Source organism: Bubalus kerabau, chromosome 9 (genome assembly GCF_029407905.1).
Source record: "Bubalus kerabau isolate K-KA32 ecotype Philippines breed swamp buffalo chromosome 9, PCC_UOA_SB_1v2, whole genome shotgun sequence".
Taxonomy (NCBI): Eukaryota; Metazoa; Chordata; class Mammalia; order Artiodactyla; family Bovidae; genus Bubalus; species Bubalus kerabau.
The window spans coordinates 84,772,585-84,800,068 of record NC_073632.1 but is presented as its reverse complement, the minus strand read 5'-3'; the positions used below and the strand labels follow the sequence as shown (position 1 = coordinate 84,800,068).

Below are 27,484 nucleotides of genomic sequence, written 5' to 3'. Positions count from 1 at the left end.
GAAAAAAATTAATTGAATGTGAGGATAGGAACTACCAATAAACTTTATTAGCAGTCATATAATTTTTCATATCAGAGTCCTTATATTCAAGGCTGTCAGAAGTATTTTATTTGTTTAGACAACTAATGACTGTGATACTGATTACAAGCAGTAAAATACTGGTCTGTGTGTACTACTTTCATCATGGTTGACTGTCAAAGGGAGTTGATATTGCCCAAAGCAAGTAAAATTACAGTTACAGAATTAGAAATTAGATATTGCTAAGAGGAATCTCTTTAATTACCTGTACTATTCAGAAGTTCAAGTTAAGAACTTTATAAACTTTTAAAATCTGTCTCTGTGCTCTTTTATGTTAATTATTTAACTCAGTACATTCTTTATGGTTTCTTTTTTTAGCAGGTAGAATGAAATCTGCCTTCTAATATTAAGAAGCTTCTAAGTCCTGTAGCAGTAATCTATTTTGTAATAGTATGCTCGTTGATGAATTGCTGTGATAATGTTAGTAAGGGGAAAAGATCATATATTTGAACTTTTTCTGCTGACAAATTATAGGAGACATTGGTAGTTCTTCTTTACATTGAAAAAATATGACTTTTGCAAATACATGTATTGTAGAAAGGGGATTATTACTTATTTAGTACTTATCTGATATTTCAGTCCCTGATATATAGTAAGGGCTCAGGAAAATTTGGTGTTGCTGTTTAGCTGACCTGGACAGATTTTATGTTTTTCTTATTTTTGAAGTAGTCTGTAAAATAATGTGTGCTATTTGTCACCAATGAATATATGTTTTCTTAAAATTTTCTCTAAGGACATAACTGTTGAGGAAAGACTTAGAGAACTCATCCTTAACTGAGATGAAAAAGTGGTTGAAATGTGAAATGAAAGTTATGAATGAGGGTATGAGTGAAAGGAAGAAAAGAATCAAGAGAATGCCTGTTTATTTACCTAAATGTTAGGATAAAATCATAGCAGGAGAAAGCAAGAAGCTGTGTGGTCTTGAACTATAGGCTTGTAATCTAAAATCATTTGAGATGTATAAATAAAGCAAAAAGTGTTAAAGGTTTTAGGTAAGAAAGTAATATAGTAAAAGTGAGATTAGATATTTGCCCCAGTAAGACAACTAAGTATCTTGAAAGGGTTGGTAAGATTGCATTTCACTTTAGACCTAAGTTTGGTAGGGAATTGGCGGTTGAGTTGGTCACAGAGTGACAGCTAGAGTCATTTAGAAACACATACATGCTTCATAAGTCTAGTGACGGGTGGGTTTCCCATATTGTTGGACTATGCTAAGTATTTAAATTGTTCTTGTAACAAAGGAAAATACTAGAGATTGATGTGTCTACCTTTCTTGTAAACAGGCAAAACATACTCTGTTGACAGAAGTATTTGAAAGGTATTGTCATGTTGGAATGATTGGGCTTTGACTTGTGCCCATATCTTCTTTGCCATTGACTTTTTTTTCCTTAACCTTTCTACTTGCCACAGTGTACTGCAGCAAAGATGATATGCAAACATGCATGGATCATGTGTAATTCAAACTACATTGAACAAAGCAAGCATGTTTATTATTAGAAAATGTTTAATTTTTAAAGAAAAGGTAAAAATGATCTTTCCTAGTAAGAAAAATTTAATTCAAATGAAGACTAACAGAATGAATTCGATAAGTCAGGAGGATGTGAGCACCATGGGAGAGCAGTTCCCTTCAGCACTGTCTGCTGCTGCTGCTGCTAAGTCGCTTCAGTCGTGTCCGACTCTCTGCAACCCCATAGACAGCAGCCCACCAGGCTCCCCCGTCCCTGGGATTCTCCAGGAAAGAACACTGGAGCGGGTTGCCATTTCCTTCTCCAATGCATGAAAGTGAAAAGTGAAAGTGAAATCGCTCAGTCATGTCCAACTCTTCGCGACCCCATGGACTGCAGCCTACCAGGCTCCTCCACCCATGGGATTTTCCAGGCAAGAGTGCTGGAGTGGGGTGCCATTGCCTTCTCTCAGCACTGTCTACTCTGGCAAAATACAGTGCCGTATCTTTCAGTGGGTTCCAGTTGTGACTAAGTCATGGTCTCTGCCCTCAAGGAGTTTAATGGAGGGAGGAAGTGTCAATAGTGTTAACCTAATTACACAGATAAGTCATTCAAGTGGTATAATAGAAGCTGGAATGCTAGTACAAAGAAAGCACTAGTTTTCTTGTTAATGGTTTAGAAAGGATAGAAAATATTATAGGAAGGAGGTTCTTACTTTGGGTTGTGAAGGAAGGGTATAATTTTAACAAGCAGACATAGGTTAGAGAGTGATCTGGTGAGAGAGAGAAGCAAAAGTATGAAGATAGGTGAGCCCAGTGTAGGCTGACCAAAGTAGAAATGGGAGGACAGTTGGGGACTACTTTACAGAGAATCTTAAGAGCTAGACTTAAATGAGTTTGTTCTTTACATATAATATACATTATTTGGAGCTGTACTTTAAGATTTTTAATCCTGTAGTCTGTGTAGAAGTGGAAAGACACTGCAGCAAAATTGATTCAAAAATATTTCATTCATTCATTCATTCATGTATCCATCCAAAAAACATATATTGGTACTGTGCATCAGGAGTTGTTCTAAGTGCTAGAAATAGAAGAGATCTTCCTTGTTTGTTGGAGACTGACTTGTCTGGAAGATGTTGGCAATAAATAAGTGAACAGTAGGGTAATCGTGGTAAACCCTGAAATTGCACTTTGAGACCTGAATGACCCAGGAAGTAGCCAAGCAAAGATCTGAGGGGCAGACAAACTGAGGATGCGGCAAGTGCAAAGTCCTTGAAGCGGGAGCAGTCTTGACTTATTGAAGGAAAGGAGGAAGGGTGTTTTAGAATTCTTGTATGTTATACTGTGGGTGTGTGTAAGGACTGGACCTGACACACACAGGTCAGGGAAGGATGAGATCGTTCATTTCCCTTGGTTACTCTTCACTTGTCTCAGTCGTTTGAGTCTCTTGCTAGATAATGAAATATTATATTAAGCCATTGTATTCATTAATAACCTGAGAATAATTTGGAGGGGCTTCAGAATCTCACTGTAGTATTTCTAGAGCTAAAACACTCAAGGACCATTAGTAGGATTATAATATGTAATAACATCTGTATATATGATTATCTTTCATGAAACTCCTCACCTTTTTCCACCTTGCTTGCTAGAGGATCTGAAGGAACATTACTGCAGTTTTTGCCATTTATTTTATGCCATTTTTCTAGTAGTAACTGTAGAATACTCTCTGAGACATTGTGTGTAGTAGGTAGTACAGGTGTTTTAGTTGATCTGCATATTTTTAAAAAATTATCTGAATCCACATTAGCATTTAAAAGTAAGAACAGTATCATGGAATATTCTAGTCTTTTAGCTTTAGAAAAATCTGAAGATTGCATTATTTGACAGATGTTCTTCTATAGCAACAGTTAGCTAGAGCTGAATAGCAGCTGCTCCTGTCACACCTGCTCATCTTAGCTCACTGCTGCTGCTGCTGCTGCTAAGTCGCTTCAGTCGTGTCCAACTCTGTGTGACCCCATAGACAGCAGCCCACTAGGCTCCTCTATCCCTGGGATTCTCCAGGCAAGAATACTGGAGTGTGTTGCCATTTCCTTCTCCAGTGCATGAAAGTGATAAGTGAAAGTGAAGTCGCTCAGTTGTGCCCGACTCTTGGCAGCCCCATGGACTGGAGCCTACTAGGCTCCTCCGTCCATGGGATTTTCCAGGCAAGAGTACTGGAGTGGGGTGCCATTGCCTTCTCTGTCTTAGCTCACTACATCCCCGCATTTGGCCAGCTTCACTAATTTATGGTATACTTGCTTGCACCTGTAGACATGTTTTCAGTGGCTGCTCTAGGGCAGGGAGTGTATAGCATTGACATCAGAGCAATCACTACCATATAGAGAGTGTGCTCTCTAATAGCATTTCTCAAAGTTTGGTGTTAGAGCCCTGGTCTGTGAGGTTAAAATATGTTTTCATAATAATAGTGTTATTCCTCCCTGCTGCCCCCCTTTTTTTTCTTTTGCTGTGCTGATGTTTTCATTCATAATGCAGAAGTTGTCAATATAACTGACTCATTGGAAAAGACCCTGATGTTGGGCAAGATTGAGGGCAAGAGGAGAAGGGGGCAACAGAGGATAAGATGATTGGATCGCATCACTGACTCAGTGGCATGAGTTTGAGCCAGCTCCAGGAGATAGTGAAGTACAGGGAAGCCTGGTATGCTGCAGTTCATGGGGTCGCAGTTGGGCATGACTTAGCAACTGTAATAGTATTATATTCTTTACTGACATACAGGCAAAACACCAGTTTCACTTTAAAATGTTCTGTATGTAGAAAAAAATAATTTAAAAAGTCTTCATCCTTTAGTATGTATCTTTTTAGTATCTTATGTGATGCAGTGGAAAGTATGCATAAACCACATTTGGTGGATACTGAAAAGTGATGACTGTCTTGAGAAGTACTTACTTTACTGTTTGAGTTGTGGCCTATCCTGACCTTTTTTTCTTTTTTGTTTTTATGGAGCATCGTTTTTCTTGAAGAAACAGCTTACTTGGGTATTGGGCAAAGATTTTCTTGAAAATGAAGAAAGTATGATTGTCACTTAAGGGAAACAGCTGTTACTATTTGTTACTAATGATATAAAATTCAAACTTTGTGCAGAAATTAGGATATTGGAATTTACCTGCAATCATGTGTTTGACCGCTTCGCAGTGTTTAATGACCTTTCTTATGAGACCAATGGTGATATTAACAAATGTAATTTTTTAATATTTTGTAAATATGTCAACATTTGGAAGATCTGCATGACTCGATGAACCAATAGGTTACATATGGGGCAATATGGGATGCAATAGACCAGATACACCAGTGGATTTTTAACGTAAGAGTATGCAGAAAACTTTATTAATGTGGCTTTGGATTCTGTATTGCGGCTAACCTTTAAGCAACTACCACTTGTAGAGTTTTGGTGTAGTATCAAAAAATATCAGGTTTATCTAAAAAGACTATGTAAATTTTCCTCTTTTCCAACACATATCTGTGTGAAGTTGGAATGTTACTGCTTTCAACAAAGCAACATATTGCAGTAAATCAGATATAGAAACAGACATTAATGTTGTTGTAAGCTTGACATTAAGGAAATTTGTATATATATTTATAAAACATTGTACTCTTCTCATTTTTTTTTAATTTGGGGAAAAAGTTATTTTCATAAAATTTTAAATTACATGATGGAAAATTATTATTCTTGTATTATTCTTGTGTTTACATAAATTATTCTTGTGTTTACAGAAATTCATAAGTATGAGTTTTATTATTCTTGTGTTTACAGAAATTCATAGGTATGTATTTTTTAATTTTCCGATTTAAGTTCTAACATGGTAAATATCAATAAATAACAACCCACAAAAACAAAAGCTTTGAGTAAGTCCTCCATAACTTTTTAAAGCATGTATAAGGGATCCTTATACCAGAAGAGTTTGAAAATCACTGCTCTGGGTGGAGTCTTATAGCATTGATTCCCAAAGTGTGTTAATAATAGAGTATCTGATTATGGACCACTAGTTCGGAAACATTTTAATAGATCCTAAACCAAAAGGAGGTTTGTTCCTAGGCTGTAGGATTTTTTTAGTGCCTCTTATGGGCTTAAAATGCATTGGGAAGTCTCCAAGGAGACTGTAATACATCAATTTATTCAGCTGCAGAGCCTTTAACTTGACTGGTGTTCTTTGGAATACATTTGGAACTGCTGCCCCATAAACATGCCATTGTTAAGAGTTCTGTTTAACTATGCCTCAGAGGCACCTGGGAACGGAAACCCTTTGGGCTCAGACTAATCTGGATTTGAATCCTGACTGCCACTTACTTGCCTCAGTTTCCTTTCCTGTGAACTGGGGATAATGGTGGCCAACATTAGAGGATTGTTCTAAGTATTAAGTGGGACAGCAAGTAAACAGTCTTCCTGATAATAAGTACTCAGTATAATTATTCCCTATTTTCCACTAATTTGTAGTAAACCTGAGTCTCCATTACAAGTATTCCCATGTCAGTAAAGCTAATGAGTCACAGAGAGGTGTGGAGACAAGTCTAGCAAGTTAGTGGAACAATAAAAGTTAGACTGACTTGGTAGCAGGTGTGTGTATGGGTAGACCAAACTGGGCTTTTAAGCCAACAAAAACAGCTTGTCCGCTGACCCAGCCCAATTTAAACTAAAGAATGTTTATAAAAACGAAAGCAATAGAATCACCTTCTTAATTTTAACTTGATGACTTTAAAGGGAGGATCTTCTTTCTATTGTATTTTATGATATTAAACATTCATAAGATTTCATTTTGGAGAGAATTTTAACAGTATTCTCAGTGATTATGTATTGATTCTCAGTATTATGTATAGTTTCAATATATTTCTTATTCCATTTTTTTTTGCATTTTTCTATTTATAATTCAGCTCATGTATTCAAGCTGAAATTCTCAAATAACTTCCATATATCTCTATTGTTAGCATTCCCTGTACCCAATGTTAGGAGCATAGGATTAAAAAGCCTTCCTAATTCATTTAAACTACTCTTTCACTGTCACTGTGTACTAGGCATTCTGGACTTTTAGGACTTACTGGGGGCACTTGCTCTGAGGTAGCCAGCATTATTCCAGGAAAAGGACAGTGGACAGCAAGTCTTGATAGAAGATTAAAAGCATGACTTTGAATTATAGTTCCTGCCCTCTTTTGAGTCGGCTGGCCTTAGTTAGCCAGTCTGATTCTTTTTCTTCTTCTGTAAAATGGTAATAATACTAATTCTACTCCATTAGTTTCCGAATTAGATGGGAACACGTTGAGTATTTAGCACTGTGCTTAGCATTGTTTGTGCTCAATAATGTTAGCCCCACCACCACCTCCATGCTTTGTATATCGGAAGTAAAAAATGATGTTTGTGTCCTTTTTGCTCATTGGAGAGCTCTTCGAGTTACTATTAAAGAACTGTGTATTCTTGTTTTCTACAGTATTAAAAGGTTGGTTCCATTTCTAAACAATGGCATTCAAAGTAGAAAGGCAGCAACTGGAACGACCACTGATGGAGCAGAAACGATAGCTTGGCAAAAAGGCAAAAGTCATAAATCACTAAAAAGAACAGAACAAAACAAAAACTGTAATAGTGTTATCCTATTAGGTGAAGGAAAAAAACCTCTGCTTTTCTTAAGGGTCCTGAATACATGCATATGTTATCTTCTATGAGTGTTATAATTTTGTGCTTTACATCTAATCTGTGATCCATTTTGAGTTAATTTTTGTAGAGGGTCTAGGTGTACTTTTTTTGGCATATATCCTGCTTTCTGTTCTCTTAGCTTCCTGGTTCAGCGGTTCCATTTCTGGCATTAATTTGGGGGAAACTTATTATTGTTTCAAATATTTCTTCTGTTTTATTTCTCTTTATTCACCTTATTACACATATGTCATATCTTTTGTTGTCCTACAGTTTTCAAATATTCTGTTTTTTCCTGTTTGCTTTTCAGTTTTAGGGGTCCTGTTGAAATATGCTTAAGCTCGGATTGATGATTATTTCCTCAGCCATGTCCACTTTGCTAATAATCCCATCAGAGACAATCTTTATTTCTTCCATAGTGTTTTAAATATCCAGCTTTTTTTTCCCCTTTAGGATTTCCATCTCTCTGCTTATATTGTCTGTCTGTTCTTGGATGGTGTCTACTTTATCCATTAGAACTGTTCACATATTAATCATAGTTTTAAGTTCCTGGCCTATAATTCCAACATCTCTGCCGTATCTGAGTCTGATTCTAATGCTTGCTTTGTTCCTTCAAAGTGTGATTTTTTTTTTTTTTTTTTTTTTGCTTTTTAGTATGTCTCGTAATTTTTTTTCTGAATAGCATGACATGAAGTGTTGGGTTAATGGCCTACCATAAATACTTCTTTAGTAATGTGGTGGTGAGGTGTGGGAGGAAGCAAAGCATTCTGTAGTCTTATGATTCTGTCTCAGTCTTTCAGTGAACCTGTGAACTTCATAATTGCTTCTCAGTCCCACCCGTATTCCCTCCTCCCTTCTTCGGTGGGACAGGATGGATAGAATGGCATTTTCCTTCTCCCAGGCCACAGGCTCTGATAAATACTGGGCAGGTTGGGCTCTGGTTAAATAGTTTCTCCTGAGGACAGGCCTTGTTAAGAGCAGAATGCTTTGGTGGATTTCAGGATGGTTCCTTCCCCCCTCCGCCTCCTAAAAGCACTAGGTTTTTCTCCCACATTCACTATGAGAACCTGGTGGAGGTTTCTCCTGGAGGTAAAGCCCCTGTATGACTAGGTCCCCCTGTAGTTTTCTCTCTCAGATTGGTGTGCACTGAGCCTACAGAAGTTCATCAAGGACAGTTCAGTCTTCCCTTCCTTGGCACTGGTTTTAGAGAAGTTGATGTTGATGTTTCTCTTCTAGTAAGTTGTGATTCTCTGTATTTGCTCCCTCTTGGTCTCCAGTTTGGGTAGCAGCAGTTTTTCTCTATGATCTCTGTTCTCCTACATATCCAAAAAGAGTTCTTGACTTTTTTGGTTTGTTCAGGTAGACCAAAACCCAGAAGCTGGTGTCTTTTCCCTTCACCTTCTCTTATCCTTCCCTCTCTTAACTTGTTAGCTCTACTTTTACACACTTGATATTGAGAACATTAATTAATTTTAATGTTTTGACTTTAGATTGACTTAAGAATCTAAAAATTCAATGTAAAAAGGTCTTTACAATATGATATAAATATTTTTACTTCCGTTCCAGGTGTTGTACTGTGATTACATTCCTTTACTTTCTCAACTGCCTATCTGTTTTTTTCTTGCACTGTTGCTTTCATATCCATTCTTTATTTTTTCTGAAATGTTCCTCTTAGAGCATTCTGTCAATTTACTCTGTCTGAACTGGCTACAGCTTAGGCCAGTTGCATAGCTGTTCTCCATTGCAATGTTATTTCTCTGTTTTCTTGGTGTGTATCTACTTTTTTTGTGTATGCCCAGTCTCCAGATTTTGCTAAATAACACCATTTTCCCAAGAAGTAGTTCGTAGGAGATAAACTTATTAAAATTTCTTCATCTATGAAAGTATCTGTTTTTGTTATCATCTTGATAATGGATACAGAACTCTAGGTTGAAAATGCTTTTTCTTAGAACTTTGAGAATGTTGCTCTATTGCTTTCTGGTTTTCAGTATTACCAATGAGAAGTCTGATGCTAGTCCAGTTAATATTTTTTTCTGAAGCAGTCTTCCTTATCTCCCTGCCCTATGCCTGTTTTGGCTGCTCTTATGATCTTTGTTTTATCTTTGCTATTCTGAAGTTACACAGTAATCATGTGTATAGGAATTCTTGAACTCATTATGTTGAGCACTGAGTAGACTCCTGCAATCTGAAAACCTCTGTCCTTTAACTTTGGGGTAAATCTCTTGTTCTTTCATTATCACTTTTCTCCTTCCTCTGCATTGTTTGTAGATATCATTTTAATAAAAATTTGGCCCAGCTAGATTAATCTTCTTTGTTTCTTTTCTCTCATATTTTCTAATTCGCCTTTCCCTTTCCTGCTTCTGGAGAAAAAAATATTTTTTTTAATCGTCTCATATTTTTACTAAACTTTGTATACAATTGGCCATTGAATAACATGGGTTTGAACTGTGCAAGTCTAGTAATGTGCAGATTTTTTTCCAACAAGTGTACAGTTGGTTCTTGGTATGTGTGGGTTCTGCATCATCAGGGACTGGAAGTATCCTTGCATTTTGGTATCCTGACAGGTCCTAGAACTAGTCCCCTGTGGGTACCAAGGGACCAGCTGTATTTCAGTACCTCTTATTCTCTGATTTTTCCTTTTTCATAGTATCATTGCTGTCCTGTTCTTGTTTTGGAGGTGAGGCAGTATTATCTTAAATCTCCCAGAAGATACACTCTAGAATATTTTTAAGTGACCTTTCTTCCTTGAATTATGTCTTTCAGAGTTTTATTTTCCCCGTTTGTAACTTTGGCAATTCTCTTCCATTTTGTAGGCTTTCTTCAGTTGCTTGTTGATCTTAGAGTCAGTAGAAAAACTGAGCACTGTATAATGGGAAATAACACCTCAGAAGGCTGCCTCACTTTAGGAGGAGTGGGTCAGATGTTCTTTTTAATTGGGTTGCTAAATGCTAGAAACAGAAGCTTTTCTCTAGGGCAACAACTCCTGTCTATGTCAGCAGTCCTAGTACTTCCTTGATATTTGCTTTTGTTAGTTTTTCTTTCCTTTGTTTTTACTTGGAGGGTAAAGTCTAGTTGCTAATATTCTATGAGCAGCTGTAGGGATAGGAAACTTCATCTGTTCCAGCCTCACTCTGTCATAACTAGCGTTTCTAGATGAGTCCCTGCATTTTTCAGGCCAAAATGATTCTTCTCCATGGATATTCTTGGCACTGACTTCTTCTGTCCTACTTCATTAGGTATGGCACTTGCTTTTCTTAAATTTATTCATTTATTTTTGGCTGTGCTGGGTCTTCGTTGCTGTGCAGGCTTTTCTCTAGTTGGGGCTAGCGGGGCGCTACTCTGGTGTGTGGGCTTCTCACAGCAGTGGCTTGTCTTGTTGTAGAGCTCGGGGCCTAGAATGTGTGGGCTTCAGAAGCTGCAGCACGTGAGCTCAGTAGTTGCATTTCCCGGGCTCTAGAGCACAGGCTCAGTGGTTGTGGCACGTGGGCTCAGCTGCTCTGTGGCATGTGGGATCTTCCTGGACCAGAGATTGAACTTGTGTCTCCTGCACTGGCAGGCAGATACTTTACCACTGAGCCACCAGGGAAGCCCCATCTGCTTTCTAATTGCTATATTTTACTTAAATTTCCTGTCAGTTCTTTGTTCCCCTTTTCCTCTTGCTTATTTTTATGAATTCCCTTACTTAAAAAAGATACCTGAAAGGAAAGGAGATAAATTTCTGTGTTTGGTGTATTGTCTTAAGCTTCAAGTTCAAAATACTTGTGAAGGCATGAGGGCACCCTGTATTTTAGAATTTAAAGACTATTCTTCAGAAATTATAATAAAACCCAATTTGGTGCTTATAGGCGTTAGCTCTCAGCTCTCAGGAAAATGTGGTTTTCAAGAATGATTTAGTCTTTGACATCCCTGACTAAATTAAGTACATTATAATCAGGATAGTAAGTAAAAAGTGATTATAATGATATTCGTGGACCAGACCTTGTTGTTAGTGCCATATGAGACAGTATATTCTTTTCCCCAGTTTACATATGAGGAAACTGAGGCACATTAAAATTATGTAACTTCCTCAAATACTGTATGAATGATATAGAATGATTGCCTAACTGCAGTAATCTCTGTACATATTAAAGCAAACTACAATCTACTTTATCTTTTCCTGGGAAAAAAACCCAGGCAGCCAGGATTCTGTGCCCTTGAGTAAGATGTTACAGTTACTCAGAGTTACAGTATTTGACTGTGTTACATTTTAAAGCATATTCTATTTCTGCAGATTTGTTCTACAGTTGTACAAGTGTACAAAGATAGATATATGCACATGAATGTTTATGGCATTATTTGTAATATAAAGCTGGAAAAACATAAATGTTCATCAGTAAGGGGCTGGTTAATTTGCAATAGGAATATCCATGCAATGGAATGCTGTGTTAAAAAAAAAAAATGAAAGAGAACTATTTATGCTGATATAAAAAGATCTTTGAATAGTATTATGTAGAAAAAAATCATATATAGTATGACCCTACATGGGTAAAAAGTGTATGTGAAGTATGTGTGCTCATATGTTTGTATATGTGTAGAGAAAATTGGAAGAACATAAAAAAATTGTTACTTTTGATGAGGATCATAAGAACTTATAATTCTGTATTGTACGTATATCTTATTTCTTTTACCATGAGCATATAAATTTTGTAATGTTAATAAAATAAAGGTTAATCGTTTTCAGTAGCTGTCTGTAGTATACCAGCAATCACTCACTGGCCCTGGGTTTCCTAAATGAGTTAGAATCTAAAGGGAAGGGTGTGGGACTCTGTATCTTAGGGACTTTAAGTGGTTTTCATGATCAGATAGCTGTGTGAGCTTTTGCACAAATATGCATGATTTCGAATAAGGGAAAATTACCATAAAGAGGCAATTAAAAAAGTGAGACTCCTTTGAATAATGTTGAACTAATAATAACTTTCTAAATCTGGAGGTGATAAATTATTTTCTTGGAAATTATCAAATATTTTAGAGATAGAAAACCTAGTTTATTCCCAATAACATGGAAGAAAATGAGTTGTATATCAGAGATGCCCACCCTGTGTCATTGGTGAACTGTCTTCTAAATCTTTAAGGATTATGTAATTCCTAATCTATTTAAAGTATTTTAGAGCAGGAAAAAAGTAAAGCTTGCTAGTTGTGCTAACAAAGCCAACTGATATCAATTCCATACCTTTCAGATATAATATTTTTTTTAACAGTTAGTCATTTTAAGATTGTAGTTAAAATTTTATATAAATCTTATTTGAAAATGTAATGCACCATGACTAAATGAAAGTCATTTTAGGGATCGAAGGGGTTTGATGTTAGGAACTCTAGTACTATAACTATTAATATTAATAAGGCCAAAGAGAAAAATTAACCATCTTTTCACTTTCTGCTCCAAAATGGACATAATAAAACTAACATCTCTGTGGTTTTTTAAAATATAAGGCCCCAAACAAAACTATTAGAATAGTAGAACTAGCTAAATAGTTTCTTAACAAAGGTATTGCACAGTATTAGCCAACAGTGCCCTTAATGATAAAACAGTGAAGTGGTCTTGTTAAAGTTAGAAATCAGACTGTACATGAAAATTGCTGTCCCAGTTAAAATCTCCATTTATTTTGATAAGTGATTTTAAAGATTATTTGAAAGATTAAGTAACATGAGAATAGCAAAGGAAATTCTAAACAAGAACAAAAAGCAAAGGCTGGGCTAACCTTACTCCAGGTATTTAAATATTATAAAGCTAAAGTAATTTTAAAAGAAGGTTAAGCAGCTATATCCCAATTTAAAATTGTTTTAAAAAATAAAGTAGAGATGACAAAAAAAGAATGTTACAGATTCAGGAATAGTTATGTAGAGCTGTGTAACACAGGAGGTCAAAAATAAATACATCTAAGCATGTGAGTGGCTTTTCAAGTTGCTGGAGAAAAAGATGAAATGACAGATGATGAGAAACATTCTCATACTGACTGTGAGAGAATAAGTTTCAGCAACCTTTTGGAAAGGCAATTGGCGATAGGTTATGCATTTTAAAATATACTGATAGTTCGGTCCAGCAGGTCTCCTTCTAGGAATTTATTCCAAATATTTCTCTAGAGACAGATTTTGTCTAATTCACAGATTGTGATAGTAATTTAGACTTCTTGGTAATTTCAATCCTGATAGGCTTCTTTAGACTGTTTTTTCAGGTATTATTTTTGTAAATTTATGTCATAACGTGTTTCTTCCTCTCCAGTGTTCACACAGCGACACACATGCCTGACTTGGGCCACAGGATGAGTCTCGCAAGGGATGCCGGCGGGAGGAGCTGTAGAGGAATAATCGCGTTTATTGCCTCTGATTCTTTTATCTGCTCTTTTCAAAACATCTTTCTTGAGGCGGCAGCTTGGCATACAGACTTTTAAAATTTTGTTATGTCTACTACAGTAGAAGCATAGTATTTCTCCTTGCTCTTCTACCCCATCCCACTCCCCACTTCAGCCTTACATCCTGGGAAGAACTTTGGATTTGGAATCAAAAGATCTGATTTCTAGTGTCTCTTCTGCTGAACTAGCTCTGAGACTTAAGAGAAGCAAAAGTACCCTTCTAAACGTACTTTCTTTAAAGCCAAATATCTTAACCTGTTTTGTACTTCTCTTTCTACTTAAATTCCTCCTGTTTATTCCTTAACCCATTGCTAACTGGATTTTATCCTACCTCATCCCTATAACTGTTCAAGTAACAAAACATAATTGTAAAACATAGATTATATTCCGCACCCCCCCATTTTGGGGGATTCTACTGTTTCTCCTTTTTAGAAATTATTATCAATTTTCTGATTAAATAATATTATATATTTTTGGAGTACATACAGCCTCATGTATATAAATATAGAAATATCCCTTAATCTCAGCACCCAGAAATATATGCTGGCATATTCACTACCATTTTTATGTATATATTATAATAGAATTGGGTTATGCTTATGTATATGCTGCTTTGTGTTCTCCTTTTTGCTTTTATAACATTAATCCTATAAGTGAATTTTAAAGGCTACATATTTTTCTCATATGGCTATTCCATAATTAATTTTATCTATTCTTGTGAGTTTAGGTGGCTTCTCATAACACCTTGTATGTAAATCTGTGTGTGCAATGATTGTTTCCGTTAAAGCTTGCTCGCACCTCCCAAAGCCTTGTCCCACCTTTGGTTTCCCACTTTCTGCAGGTATTTTTTCCCACTTTCTCTTTCATAAGCTCCTTTTTATACCTGCCTGTTAGGTTTCCTTTTGTCACTCTGGGCTTTCTGGAAGTCTCATTTATTGGTCCCCCAGCTTCAGTCATGACCTCCTGTCTGCTTGCCAGGATGGAGCATATCTCCTCAATGTACTCCCTTCTGAACTCTACCTCTTTGTTCTGTTACCAGGGTATCTTCCCCCTGAAAATCTCACAGGCACCTGAAACGGATGTAGCAGGGATAAACAAACTACACGTGATCTCCTTTTAGGTCTTCCCTTTATCTAACTCTTACCTGGTGTATTTTAGATGCTTTGGGTTATAAATAAAAGTATTTGAGATGTATAATGATCCCCGAGGGGGTTCCCAGTGGGCACAATAACCATAACACAATGCCTTCATACGCTGCCTGGCTGTGTGCTCTTCCATTCTTAACTCTCACCCTCCTTTTCCCCGTAGTTCTCTTAATGTAAACCTGCCTCTTTATCCTCTTTGCCCTTTTAAATTTACACAGAAGTGATGCCCCTTAGTGGCAGAAACAGAAACTTCCTCCCATGATGATCAGTCATAGCAAAAATGTCTTCTTTCCTAGTGCAAGTAAACAAATGGTTATTGTTATTGTGATATATTGCTGAACCATTGATAGGTACTTCTTTGCAATTCAACTAAATACTTTACTTCTGACTTAGTATTACAACATCTCAGGTACCTTAATCTTCCTTTGAATGTGTTGGGAAAAAGAAAATAGACTAAATTATAGACTAAATATGCTCTCTTTGTACAAGAATTTGGATTTTTGAGAAGCTGAGATAAGGTTACTTAGTGCTTGTTTTAGGGTGACTTTGTGATGTCTGTATAATAGATATTAATACACCTTTTGGGATTATAATTTAATTTTGTAACCTAAAATTCTCTTTTCCCCAATAGCTCAGTAGTAAAGATTCTGCCTTCCAGTGCAGGAAACATAGGTTTGATACCTGGGTTGGGAAGATTCCCCTGGAGAAGGATATGGCAACCCTCTCCAGTATTCTTGCCTGAAAAATCCCATGGACAGAGGTTCCCTATGGGCTACAGTCCAAAGAGTCCCACACGACTGAGTGGCTGAGCACAGTTTGATACTTGTAGTAGCCAGTCAAGAAATATTTGTTGAATGACTAGAACAATCCTTAAAAGACTTCATGCTTTTTTAAAAAAAAGGCAAACAAAAATTATTGTTTTAAAAAAAGTAGTATAACCACATTAAATATAATCTGGAAAGTAAAGAGAAATAACCCATATTCGCAATCTTACCTAGCAAACTTGCTGGTAGAATCTTTATATATCTGGTTGTTTTAAAGTTTGTGTTTATGTGGTCAAAATTATGGATCATGCCCTTTCCTACTTAGTATGTCATTTTATGATTTACCTTAAATGACTGGGTAATAATCTGTTAGTTGCAGAAACTTTTGACCCTATTGTATGCACAGTGTTTATGAAGAAGAATAGATGGTACATTTGTTTCTAAAAGTTCCAGTTATTCTAATAAAATATAATTGTTTATCACATGAATTTTACTAAGTAGGAGAATGATAACCTATTGTAAGGTCAGTGCCTTTTTATTTTCAAATATTTAAAACTGAAACTTGAAGAGTTGGTCGTCAGTTGAGAGTAATATGCCATATGTCAGCTATGTATTTTGGAAAAGTTAGAGAGGTCGGATAGCTGCTTATGTGGAGAATTATTGTCAAAATTCTTGATATTAGCATTTTTTTCTTTTATAGATTATGGAGCTTTGTGGTGCAACAAGACTTGGTTATTTTGGAAGAAGTCAGTTCTATATTGCTTTGAAACTTGTAGCTGTTGCCCAGTCTGGCTTCCCTTTAAGAGTGGAAAGTATAAATACAGGTAACTATGGAATATATTAGTAACTGAAATGAAAATGAACTTCTAATCAAAAGTGAAATAAGGTCGGTAGAACTGTGGAGTCTTTCTGATGTTTCAGTGGCATTTGTGACCTTGAGTTAAAGTATCGTGACTTTATTCTTGCCATGCTTTTTTCATTTGTTAATATTAGAAAAATATGTCTACCTTAACTCGGTTACGGCATTTATGTACTTCACACATATTTTATGGTAATATAAAAACTGAAAATGGCAACTTTAATTTACTAAAAATTGCTTAAAATTTAGATGAATAATTTTATCAAGGTAGCTGATGAATTATAGTGACTATCTCATATATGCCCTCCTTATATTCTTTTCTACTAAGTATAAAACAACGTTATGCTTAATGTTTTCCTGTTTGGAAAAGCTATGAAAGTTCCATTTGAAATTTAGAAAGTATTAGTTAACCAAAATTTTGATTGGTAGAGACAGTGTTAAAATATTGGCAGGCTAAAACCCAAATGCAAGCATCTGCCCACCCTACAATGTCACCTAGGATAACGTGGTTTTCTATTATTTGAAGGCTCATTGATGCCTAAGTAGTTGAAAATTCTTAATTTCTTAAGAATTAAATCCTTAAGAATTTTTTCTTCATTCTTAAAATGCAGAGTTCTTTGGTTTTCATAGGGAATGGGGTGGGAAGAGAAAACTTGAGGTTTTCTGTAATGTTAGAATTTTTATAAAATAGTTTTAAGTAGCTCCTCTGTTTAATAGTCATCCCGAAGTTTTCAGTGTGGAGCTCTCATTTCATTATTCTAGAATTGAGAGTTTACATTCTTTTTAGGTAATTTTTATTTCCTTTATATAAATACTGCATAAACATTACTATTTTCCCTCCCTAATGCAGAGATTCTAAAGAGAAATGCAGGTAATCATGGTGCAGGAAAGTACACTTTCTTCTAAAGACGCTGCTGCTGCTGTATTGTTCTAGTCTAAAAATGTGCAGAGACATTCTCAGCCTTTTATCCTTTTCTCTATTTAAAAGTGAATGTAGAATATTTGCATTAGGAGTGTCATAGCTGGACTAAAGTGGGAGGTACAACTAACGCCTTGTACTGTGTCCTTGGCAGGTGGACAGTAAGATGTTTTCATGAATTTCTTCAATGAAAATGTCTAGATTAATCTAGTTTCAAACTTAGTGCATAGTCTTGTTTTGTTTAGAGCTCTAACATCTTCCTTTAGGGAACCAGTGTGAGTAGAAACAGTCTAGGCTTCACGGTCAGACTGACCTGGCTGCAGATCCTAACAGTCGGTTGCTGTCAGTAACCTTGGCATCTTAGAGTCTCACTTTTTTATCTGTAAAATGGGGATTTTTATAAGGTTTATATGGTTATGAGATAAATGTAAAGTACAAACAAAGGCCTGGCATGCACTGAACATTTCATTCAGCTTAACCCCTTAGAGTGACAGAGTGCTGTTACTACTGCCTTCTAGATCAGAGTTTCCCTAAACAGTCTAAGGGAGATGATCTGAATTTTGTGGTGATAAACATTTTGTGTCTGTTGTTTCTTAGTTTTTGCAAAAATTCTTTCTAATAACAAATTCATTTCAGATTTTTAATGTGTATACCCTATTTCATTTTGAAGTAATAATTATTTTTGTGGTTAACAGTAAAGGATCTTCCTCTGCCAAGATTTGTTGCTTCAAAGAATGAACAGGAATCTCGTCATCCAACCTCATATTCTTCAGATTCTGAAAATCAAGGGTCTTACTCTGGTGTAATCCCCCCACCACCTGGCAGGGGACAAGTGAAAAAAGGGTCCACAAGCCATGATACTGTCCAGCCTCGTGCATCTGTAGATCAGCAGGTAATCATGTACATGCTGTCAGCTGATGTACTGTGGGAATGCTTACACTAAAACATTTATTGACTGCCTGAGTAATTGTTACCTTAAAATTTAAATTTTCAAATAATGATGTTCTTTCTAGGAACCTGTGTCCCCAGTAGTCTCGCCACAGCAGTCTCCACCGGCTTCTCCACACACATGGAGGAAGCACAACCGCCATCCCAGTGGAGGAAACAGCGAGAGGCCTCTTGCAGGACCTGGGCCGTTCTGGTCTCCCTTTGGTGAAGCACAATCAGGTATTTAGAAAATTTTTAAAAGTAACATTTATTAAGGGTTGTAGATGGAAGGAAACTTGAGAATGTTCCTTTAAGAGTTGCCTCAAAGTCAGCTTTTAATTTATAAGTTAAGTTCAGTCGCTCAGTCATGTCTGACTCTTTGCAACCCCATGGACTGTAGCACGCCAGGCCTCCCTGTCCACCACCAACTCCTGGAGTTTACTCAGACTCATTAAGTGTCTTAAATAGAAGCAAAAGCCAACTGTGAAAGTTTCTAAGTAAATTGAGTATAATTGCATTTACTTATATCTATGATGCTTAGACAAAAGTTTATAGGTATCAGATTCTATCTGAAGGGTAAAATGTAAGAGATATATTATATCGGAGATGTATTCCCAGATGTATATATTATATTAGTGAAGGGAAGTATAGTTTGTTATAAAAATGATTCTGCTGCTGTATTGCTTATTATAGCAGTAAACTGGTTATTATGCCAAATGAGGTCTAATTTTAAATTGGCAGATAAGATTCCATTTTGGAAGTTGTTAATATTTCCTCAGAGTTAGCTTTTTAAAAGAAAACTTGTTCATATGTGTGGTGATTTGTTATCATTAAAAACCTGGTAACTTTATTTTTTCTTCCAAAAGTGAGTCAGCATGTTCACCCATTCCGTTTTTAGGCTCTTCTGCTGGTGATGCAGTGTGGTCAGGACATTCTCCACCTCCACCTCAAGAAAATTGGGTCAGTTTTGCTGATACTCCACCAACCAGTACTCTTTTAACCATGCATCCTGCTTCTGTCCAGGTGTGACATTTTATTGGTATTGCATTTTTATTTGCTTCATTAAGAGTATTGCTGCTGTCATTGTTTTTATATTTTGCTGTTGCACATTTTATAAATGCAAGTTCACTCTTTTATTAAAACAAAAAAGAACTTTGTGCCTTTTCTTCAAGTCTGTTTTCATTGGAACGTTTTATTGAAAGTTTTGGCTGATTTTCTTGCTAATCCCATAGTGAAGTTTTGAAAGGTTTCTGCATCTAGGAATGTATTTGCTTGGCTTTCTTAGCACCTTTTACATAGCTTTCTGTTGCTTACATATTGCTATCATTCTACACATTTATGTAATCTTTGTGCAAAAATGTCTAATAACCTATGTAACAAATATGTGGTTTGCTGATGAGTTAAGGCTTATTTTTAAACATCCACAAAAAGTAAGTTTTACTTTCAAAGATAAGTAACTTAATGATCTTGGTCCATATAGTCATATAGATAGATACTGTACTGAGGAAAAAATGTTTCATTACAGGACCAGACAACAGTACGAACTGTAGCCTCAGCTACAACTGCCAATGAAATTCGTAGGCAATCCAGTAGTTATGACGATCCTTGGAAAATAACAGATGAACAAAGACAGTATTATGTAAATCAATTTAAAACCATTCAGCCTGATCTAAATGGATTTATTCCAGGTGAGTTGTTAAAAACAGAAGTTCTTCTAAATGGGATAGGACGGTCTCAGTTTCATAATCTCAAAGACATGGTTTCATTCGTCAGTGATGATAAAGGATAAATTAATTCTCAAATTGTCTAAAAAGTTTATAGTCACTGGAAACCAAAAATATGACATGTGCACATGTTAAGGTTACCTTTTTCTCAGTGGCAGAAGTCTTAAGACTCTTACCTCACATTTTATTCTTGGAGCTGTAAGTTCAGAATAACACTAAACAACACTGTTTTAATATTTCAGGATCTGCAGCTAAAGAGTTTTTTACAAAATCAAAACTTCCTATTCTTGAACTTTCTCATATTTGGTAAGTGTGGTATATCATTAGTTGGGTAATGTGGGTTGTTTCAAACGAGTTTACAGCAGGTAGATTTTTGAACTTAAACTATTAGAGTAACCTTTTCAAGAATGTTCTCAAAGAACTCAGTATTGCCTCATAATATCCAGCTTCTCTCTCACTCTTTAGAAAGGAACTAAGTGATTACTCTGCAGTAGTTCTTTAAAGTGTGCTAAAAGTTTTTAAGCTCTAACAGCTGTTTTGTTGAAAGAATAATGTGTGGCATAAAAGCTGGTTTGCTCATACATGGTTATGTTTATCCCATTTGGTTTTTAACAGGGTTAATAAGTCCTATACCAAGGCATGATCTCAAGAACATGCTTAGCTCCCATTTAAATTTAGACTGAGACTCAGGATAGCTGGTATGTAGTTGAAATTAGCCATTAGAACACAAACTGCAATCACAAATTACTTTTTAAAAGCAATTATCAGATAAATACATGTTATTTCTACTTTATATCAATGTATTTATGTATATTTTAAATTACTTTGTTAGTAGCATCTTTAGACACATAGGATACTATGGTAGGAAGTATGTAGATAATGTCTAAAACTGAAAAATCAATAACTGGCAATATATGCATGCTGTTAACATTTATGTAATTTAAGGTAATAAATTAAAAAATGATTGTTTCTGCAACCAGGAAATGGACACCAGGGTGGGGCTGCTGTTTCAGTGTATCAGGACTTGTAATTCTGTTAGATGCTTTAAAATGCATACATGTAGAAATTTGATAACAAAACAATTTTTTAAAATTTCAGTGACTTATTAAGTAAGCCAGGGTTTAACCAAATCCTTTTACTAGAAATGCAAGTGTGTTAAAGGTCATTTTTTGGTGACTTACTTTATTGGGACTATTTTTTCAGCATTTTATTATGAGAATTTAAAGTATACAGAAAAGTGTAAAGAATTGTGCCTTGAACACCCATATGCCCACTGCCTACAATTAACAGTTTGCTATATTTGTTTTGGGCTTCCCTGGTGGCACTACTGGTAAAGAACCCACCTGCCAATGCAGGAGACATAAGAGACCTGGGTTCGATCCCTGGGTAGGGAAGATCCCTTGGAGAAAGGCATGGCAACACACTCCAGTTTTCTGGCCTGGAGAATCCCATGGGCCAAGGAGCCTGGCGGGCTATACAGTCCATGGGGTCACAGAGTCGGACATGACTGAAGCGACTTAGCATGCATGTCATTATATTACATATTACATGTCCTTCCACCTGTGGAATTTTTTAAATTCTTAATTGCTATTTTCTGGGAAATAATTTCTCTTGCTTCTTTTTGAAACCTAAAAGGAGCCAAAGCAGAATATGATTATATTAATAATAAGTTTTTATTCTAGGGAACTCTCAGACTTTGATAAAGATGGAGCCTTGACACTGGATGAGTTTTGTGCTGCTTTTCATCTGGTAGTTGCTAGGAAGAATGGCTATGACTTACCGGAAAAACTCCCTGAGAGCTTAATGCCCAAACTGATTGATTTGGAAGATTCAGCAGGTAAGATCAGGAGCTGAAAAGACCTGACTGCATACCTTCATAAATATAACACTTGATCCTTAAAGCAAAATCAAAATATATATAACTTAGGTTATAACTTATATATATATATATATATATATATATATATATATATATATATAACTTATAACTTAGGTTAAGAGCTTAGACATTTCATCAGAAGTACATAGATTTGCCATCAGAATAGACTATATGGGCTAAACCCGGAATAATGGTTTCACTTATTTAGTAAACTTGAAATAAAAAGATATAGAATATATACCACTGTGTATGCTACTGTTTCACTTAACACTTATGAATTGTGAAGATCTGAAGAGCATTTCACAGTGTCTTGTTATTTTGTGGCATTTAACTGTATTATAAATTATCTGAAGTGGGTATAGTAGCCAGTCTTCATTATCAGCATTTTTTCATTTAATGCATCTTGATTTATCATTAGATCTTTGCAATCTGAAAGCATTTCCTTTAAAAAGCCCACTTCTTTTCTTCAGATTCTGAAGAAGTCTGGAAAATTTGTATTTGATTATAGATAATGCTTTTAAAAAATGTTTACCAGAAAGTTTTTATAAGGGCTTATATTGACTGATAGCTTTCTTTAAAAGGAAACAGGAATAGAATACATTTTTCTTGCATTCTGAATGAATAAGAGGAAATTAATGCTAAATTCTTAACAAGTTTAACTAAAACTAAATTACTGTTTTCAAATTTTTAAAATCTAAATTCTCTTTTGTGTATTATGTTGGAAGGAATTTTATAGTTCTAAGAAGAAAGAACAGAATTTGGCTCTTAAAAGGGCAACTTCTATTTAACTCAAAAATGAAATGATCTGACTTCTTTTTCTAAATTACATGGAAGGAACCATATACACGTCATGACTGTCCTGAAGAGAACAAGTCTCCTTGGAGTTAAGAACCTGAGTGTGCTTCTAGTTTGTTAATTGGTCTCTGACTTAGGCAAGTTCTAACCATTTACTCTGTTTTTTTCATCTGTTTCTCCACGTGAAATGTGAATTTTACCTATTTTAGGATTTGAATTGTATCCTGACCTATTATCAACCAGTAGGTTGATTAAATAATTTACTCTTGGTTTCAGTTTTTTACAAACACTATCCTGTGAGAATCCCAGGATTTTCCTGATCATTTCAGGTAGTTATTTGGTATCAGTTACCCTCTAACTTGAGCTGAAAGCTAAGTGCTTTTGTTAGATAACTTTGCTTTGGTTTACCTTATTAAGAAATAGATAAAAATTACTTCTTTATTTAGCGTATTTGTTAGGTAAGCCAAAAGGGAAACAGTTGTGGTAGCTACAGACTTGCTGTATCATTGATTTATAAATTGGACCTTGTATGTAGAGATTTTCTATGACTTTAATTTTGTAAAAACTGGTAGTGTACTAAGAAGAAATGAGTCAGACTTATTCTGTTGTATGTCATTTTCTGGAGACTTCTGTGGTCTTATTAACTGTTGGATTCAGATAGGTGAAATCTGGCTTTCACGTTTTAGCAATCGAGTCTTTTTTTTTTTTTCTTTAATTTAAATAAAGTCTTGTTCTTTGTCATGTTGATCTGATGGAGTTTTAAGGCTGATGATTCAAGAAGTTCTTTCCTGGGCATTTGTCTTTTTATGTCTGCTGGATTTGTTTAGCAAAGAGACACTCTGGTTTTTTGCCTGCATGTATCTATACACTATTGCTCTAACTATAATTTTACAGGTGTTTTTTCCAATTCTAATATAATATTATATGGTTTTCCAGTCACATTTATTGTAAATGTTTTGACCACACGATACTAGATTACAATCTGCTTTCAGATCAGATCAGATCAGTCGCTCAGTCGTGTCTGACTCTTTGCGGCCCCATGAATCGCAGCACGCCGGCCTCCCTGTCCATCACCAACTCCCGGGGTTCACTGAGACTCAAGTCCATCGAGTCAGTGATGCCATCCAGCCATCTCATCCTCTGTCGTCCCCTTCTCCTCTTGCCCCCAATCTCTCCCAGCATCAGAGTCTTCCAATGAGTCAAATTTGGAGTTCTGTTTGGAGGTGGGAAGAACCATTTAATCTTTTTTCTTTTACCTACTGTAAGCCTTAGATTTATATGACACAAAGTCCCTTGAAATATAGAAATTGTTGTGTGACACTGTGATTCAATCAATATATTTAAAAACCATTTTTAAATAGCTGTGTTTTTAGAAGTTCCCAATTAAAGGAGAAATACCTAAATACTTTCTTTTGGCTGACCTGAGAACTTATCATAAATATCCCTTCTGTGGGGTCTTTGTGACTTACAGGCATAGGTGGTTTCTGTCTTCTCTGATCTGTCGAAGCATATCCTACGTTGATGTTCATTTCGGCACACATTATGCTGAATCCTGTTCTGTTGTCCCCTCTTTCTACTACAACATTCTGAGCATCTTAAAAAACTAGAAATGATCATATTCATTGTAGTATCCTCAGGACCTTGCACTTTACAAGCAAGCACTTAGTAGCTCAGTAAATAATTATTGAGTTCAGTTCAGTTCAGTCGCTCAGTCATGTCTGACTCTTTGCAACCCCATGAACCGCAGCACGCCTGGCCTCACTCTTCTTCAGCGACTCCCGGAGTCCACCCAAACCCATGTCCATTGAGTCAGTGATGCCATCCAACCATCTCATTCTCTGTTGTCCCCTTCTCCTCCTTCCCTCAATCTTTCCCAGCATCAGGGTTTTTTCAAATGAGTCAGCTCCTCACATCAAGTGGCCAAAGTATTGGAGTTTCAACATCAGTCCTTCCAGTGAACACCGAGGACTGATGGACTGGTTGGATCTCCTTGTAGTCCAAGGGACTCTCAAGAGTCTTCTCCAACCATAGTTCAAAAGCATCAATTATTTGGCGGTCAGCTTTCTTCACAGTCCAACTCTCACATCCGTACATGACTACTGGAAAAACCATAGCCTTGACTAGATGAACTTTTGTTGACAGAGTAATGTCTCTGCTTTTGAATATGCTATCTAGGTTGGTCATAACTCCTTCCATGGAGTAAGCATCTTTTAATTTCATGGCTGCAATCACCATCTGCAGTGATTTTTGAGCCCAGAAAAATAAAGTCAGCCACTGTTTCCACTGTTCCCCATCTATTTCCCACGAAGTGATGGAACCGGATGCCATGATCTTAGTTTTCTGAATGTTGAGCTTTAAGCCAACTTTTTCACTCTGCTCTTTCACTTTCATCAAGAGGCTCTTTAGTTCTTCTTCACTTTCTGCCATAAGGGTGGTGTCATCTGCATATCTGAGGTTATTGATATTTCTCCTGGCAATCTTGATTCCAGCTTGTGCTTCTTCCAGCCCAGTGTTTCTCATGATGTACTCTGCATTATTATGCTAAATATGTGCCATTTTTAAAGTAAAATATTTTTCTTAACATTTATATCTTTGAAAATAAAATCATTTGTTGTCATAAGTTTATGATGTTTTGTTGTTGTTTTGTTTAGTTGCTAAGTCATATCTAACTCTTTTGCAGTCCCATGGACTGGACTCTGCCAGGCTCCTCCGTCCATGGGCTTTCTCAGGCAAGGACACTGGAATGTGTTCCCATTTCCTTCTCCAGAGGATCATCCTGACCCAGGGATTGAACCCCCAAGTCTCCTGCATTGGCAGGCAGATTCTTTACCACTGAGCCATTAGCTCCACAAGTATTCTGTATTTATAATTTAAATAACTCTTATAGAAAGGTAGATGATGAACAGTGATGACGAGTTACAGTTGCTTGAAGTAAGTTTTCTGTAGGCGTGCAAATGTAGGTGGGATAAATATGTATTTTATCCAAAGTCATTTGAACAGATTTATAGGATTAAATATCAGATGGTTTCTCTGGTGGCTCAGATGGTAAAGAATCTGCGTGCAATGCGGGGTACCAGGGTTCAGTCCCTGGGTTGGAAAGATCCTCTGGAGGAGGACATGGCAACTCACTCCAGTATTCTTGCCTGGAGAATTCCGTGGACAGAGGATCCTGGTGTGCTGTACAGTCCATGGGGGTGCAAAGAGTCAGACACGACTGAGCAACTAAGCACAAATATCAGATAAACCAGGAAAACTCTAAGGCTCATAGATAGAAGTACTTGTGTGGACCTGAATTAAAATATTTAACATTGAACATCTCTGAATTTGGCAATGCAGTTCTCATTGTTAAGTTGCTAAGGCATGTCTGACTGTGACTCCACAGACTGCAGCACACTAGGCTCGTCTGTCCGTCTCTACCTGCCACAGCTGGCTCAAACCCCTGTGCATTGAATCAGTGATGCTGTCTAACCCTCTCATCCGCTGCCACTGCCCACTTCTTCTCTTGCCCTCAATATATCCCAGCATCAGGGTCATTTCCAGTGAGTTGGCTCTTCGGACCAGGTGCCTGAAAGTATTGGAGCTTCAGCTTCAGCATCAGTCCTTCCAATGAATAATCAGTGCTGTGCAGTAGGTTCTTATTAGTAACCTATTTTATATAAATAGTAGCATATATGTGTCGATTCCCAGTCTCCCAATTTATACACCCCACTTGAAAAAAAGATTAAGGTTACAGTTACTGTATCAGGTAGTAACCAGATCTGTCTTGTTCATTGTATTTAAGTATCTAACAGGGAGCAGACTGAGTACGTAAGTAGGCGTTCACGTTTTTGAAATGTCCAAATGACTGAACCACTTGTTTTTTAAAACTGTTTCCTGTCTTCACGCTGCACTGCTCACATGAGCACCTTGGTTGTGTCTGGTTGAGATGCTCAAAGATGGAAAGGAATTTGTTCACTATTCTGTGTCCTTCTCCATAATCACTTCTTTAAGCAGTAAATTTGAGTGTATTTCATTGTTGTTAATATGATACATAGCATAGGTCTCTAAGCTCCTAGTGGTACTTAACATGAATGTTTTTAAAGCCAGAGACTTTTTATTTATGAGTAATTTGCCAAAAAGCCATACTTGAGATTAGGTTGATTAATGTTAAGTTTCTTTTCACCCAGAAAATTTAACATATAAAAGCCTAGAGAAATAACACATACAGCTGTTTTTATACAAGTGCAATCACACTATACATCTGTGAATTTTTTTCTAATAATGTTGGACATCTCTGTACTTTATTACTTATAGAGTTGTCACATTCTTTGTCATACATATGAATGTTCCTTCATTCAACCAGCTTCATATTGATGGAATTTTCAGATAACTTCCTGGCTTTACGTTTAAAATGGTGCTGGGGGGAAAAAAAAAACACATATCTTTGTTTTGTACAAAGAAAGTTGAATCTTTGTTTTGGAAAATTTGCTCTCCACGTGCCTTTAGTTGCAGAGATAAAAATAATAAAAATAGGCACAATATTCACCATTACCACTACACCTAAGGAATTAGTTCTCAAGCACACCCCACTCCCATATCTGTATACATTCTTAATGGCATCCTTCTTTTCAGATAGTGGGGTATTGGAACTGATGAATCAGAACAACTGCAAATACTGGCAGAGGGGCACCACTTAATGAAATTGGAACAAGTACTTAGCCTCCTCAAATTCCTGGCAGAAATTGACAAACGCTTTTCTGTTTGTCACAGAAAAGTGACAAACAAGGCTAGCTCATACTTAAAGGAGAAAATCTCTGCAAGAATGACACTAGGAGCTTTACAAGATTATGGTTTAAATACAGTAGATTTAATAAGACTCTTGGGAATATTTAATGATACCCTTAA

General features: G+C 36.3%; 1 protein-coding gene across 12 annotated transcripts in view; it reads left to right on the top strand.

The window, feature by feature from the left end:
• The window catches only part of REPS1 (RALBP1 associated Eps domain containing 1), a 90,367-nt gene that overhangs the window by 25,189 nt on the left and 37,694 nt on the right, over positions 1-27,484 (top strand). For 11 of the 12 annotated variants that reach the window (XM_055535751.1, XM_055535752.1, XM_055535753.1 and 8 more), the window contains exons 2-8: positions 16,198-16,321; positions 17,971-18,167; positions 18,289-18,442; positions 19,101-19,225; positions 19,728-19,890; positions 20,169-20,232; positions 21,609-21,763. In XM_055535751.1, coding sequence (XP_055391726.1) covers positions 16,198-16,321; positions 17,971-18,167; positions 18,289-18,442; positions 19,101-19,225; positions 19,728-19,890; positions 20,169-20,232; positions 21,609-21,763 — 982 coding nt within the window. The remainder of the gene's footprint in view (positions 1-16,197; positions 16,322-17,970; positions 18,168-18,288; positions 18,443-19,100; positions 19,226-19,727; positions 19,891-20,168; positions 20,233-21,608; positions 21,764-27,484) is intronic. The other variant, XM_055535755.1, reaches the window with a different exon arrangement.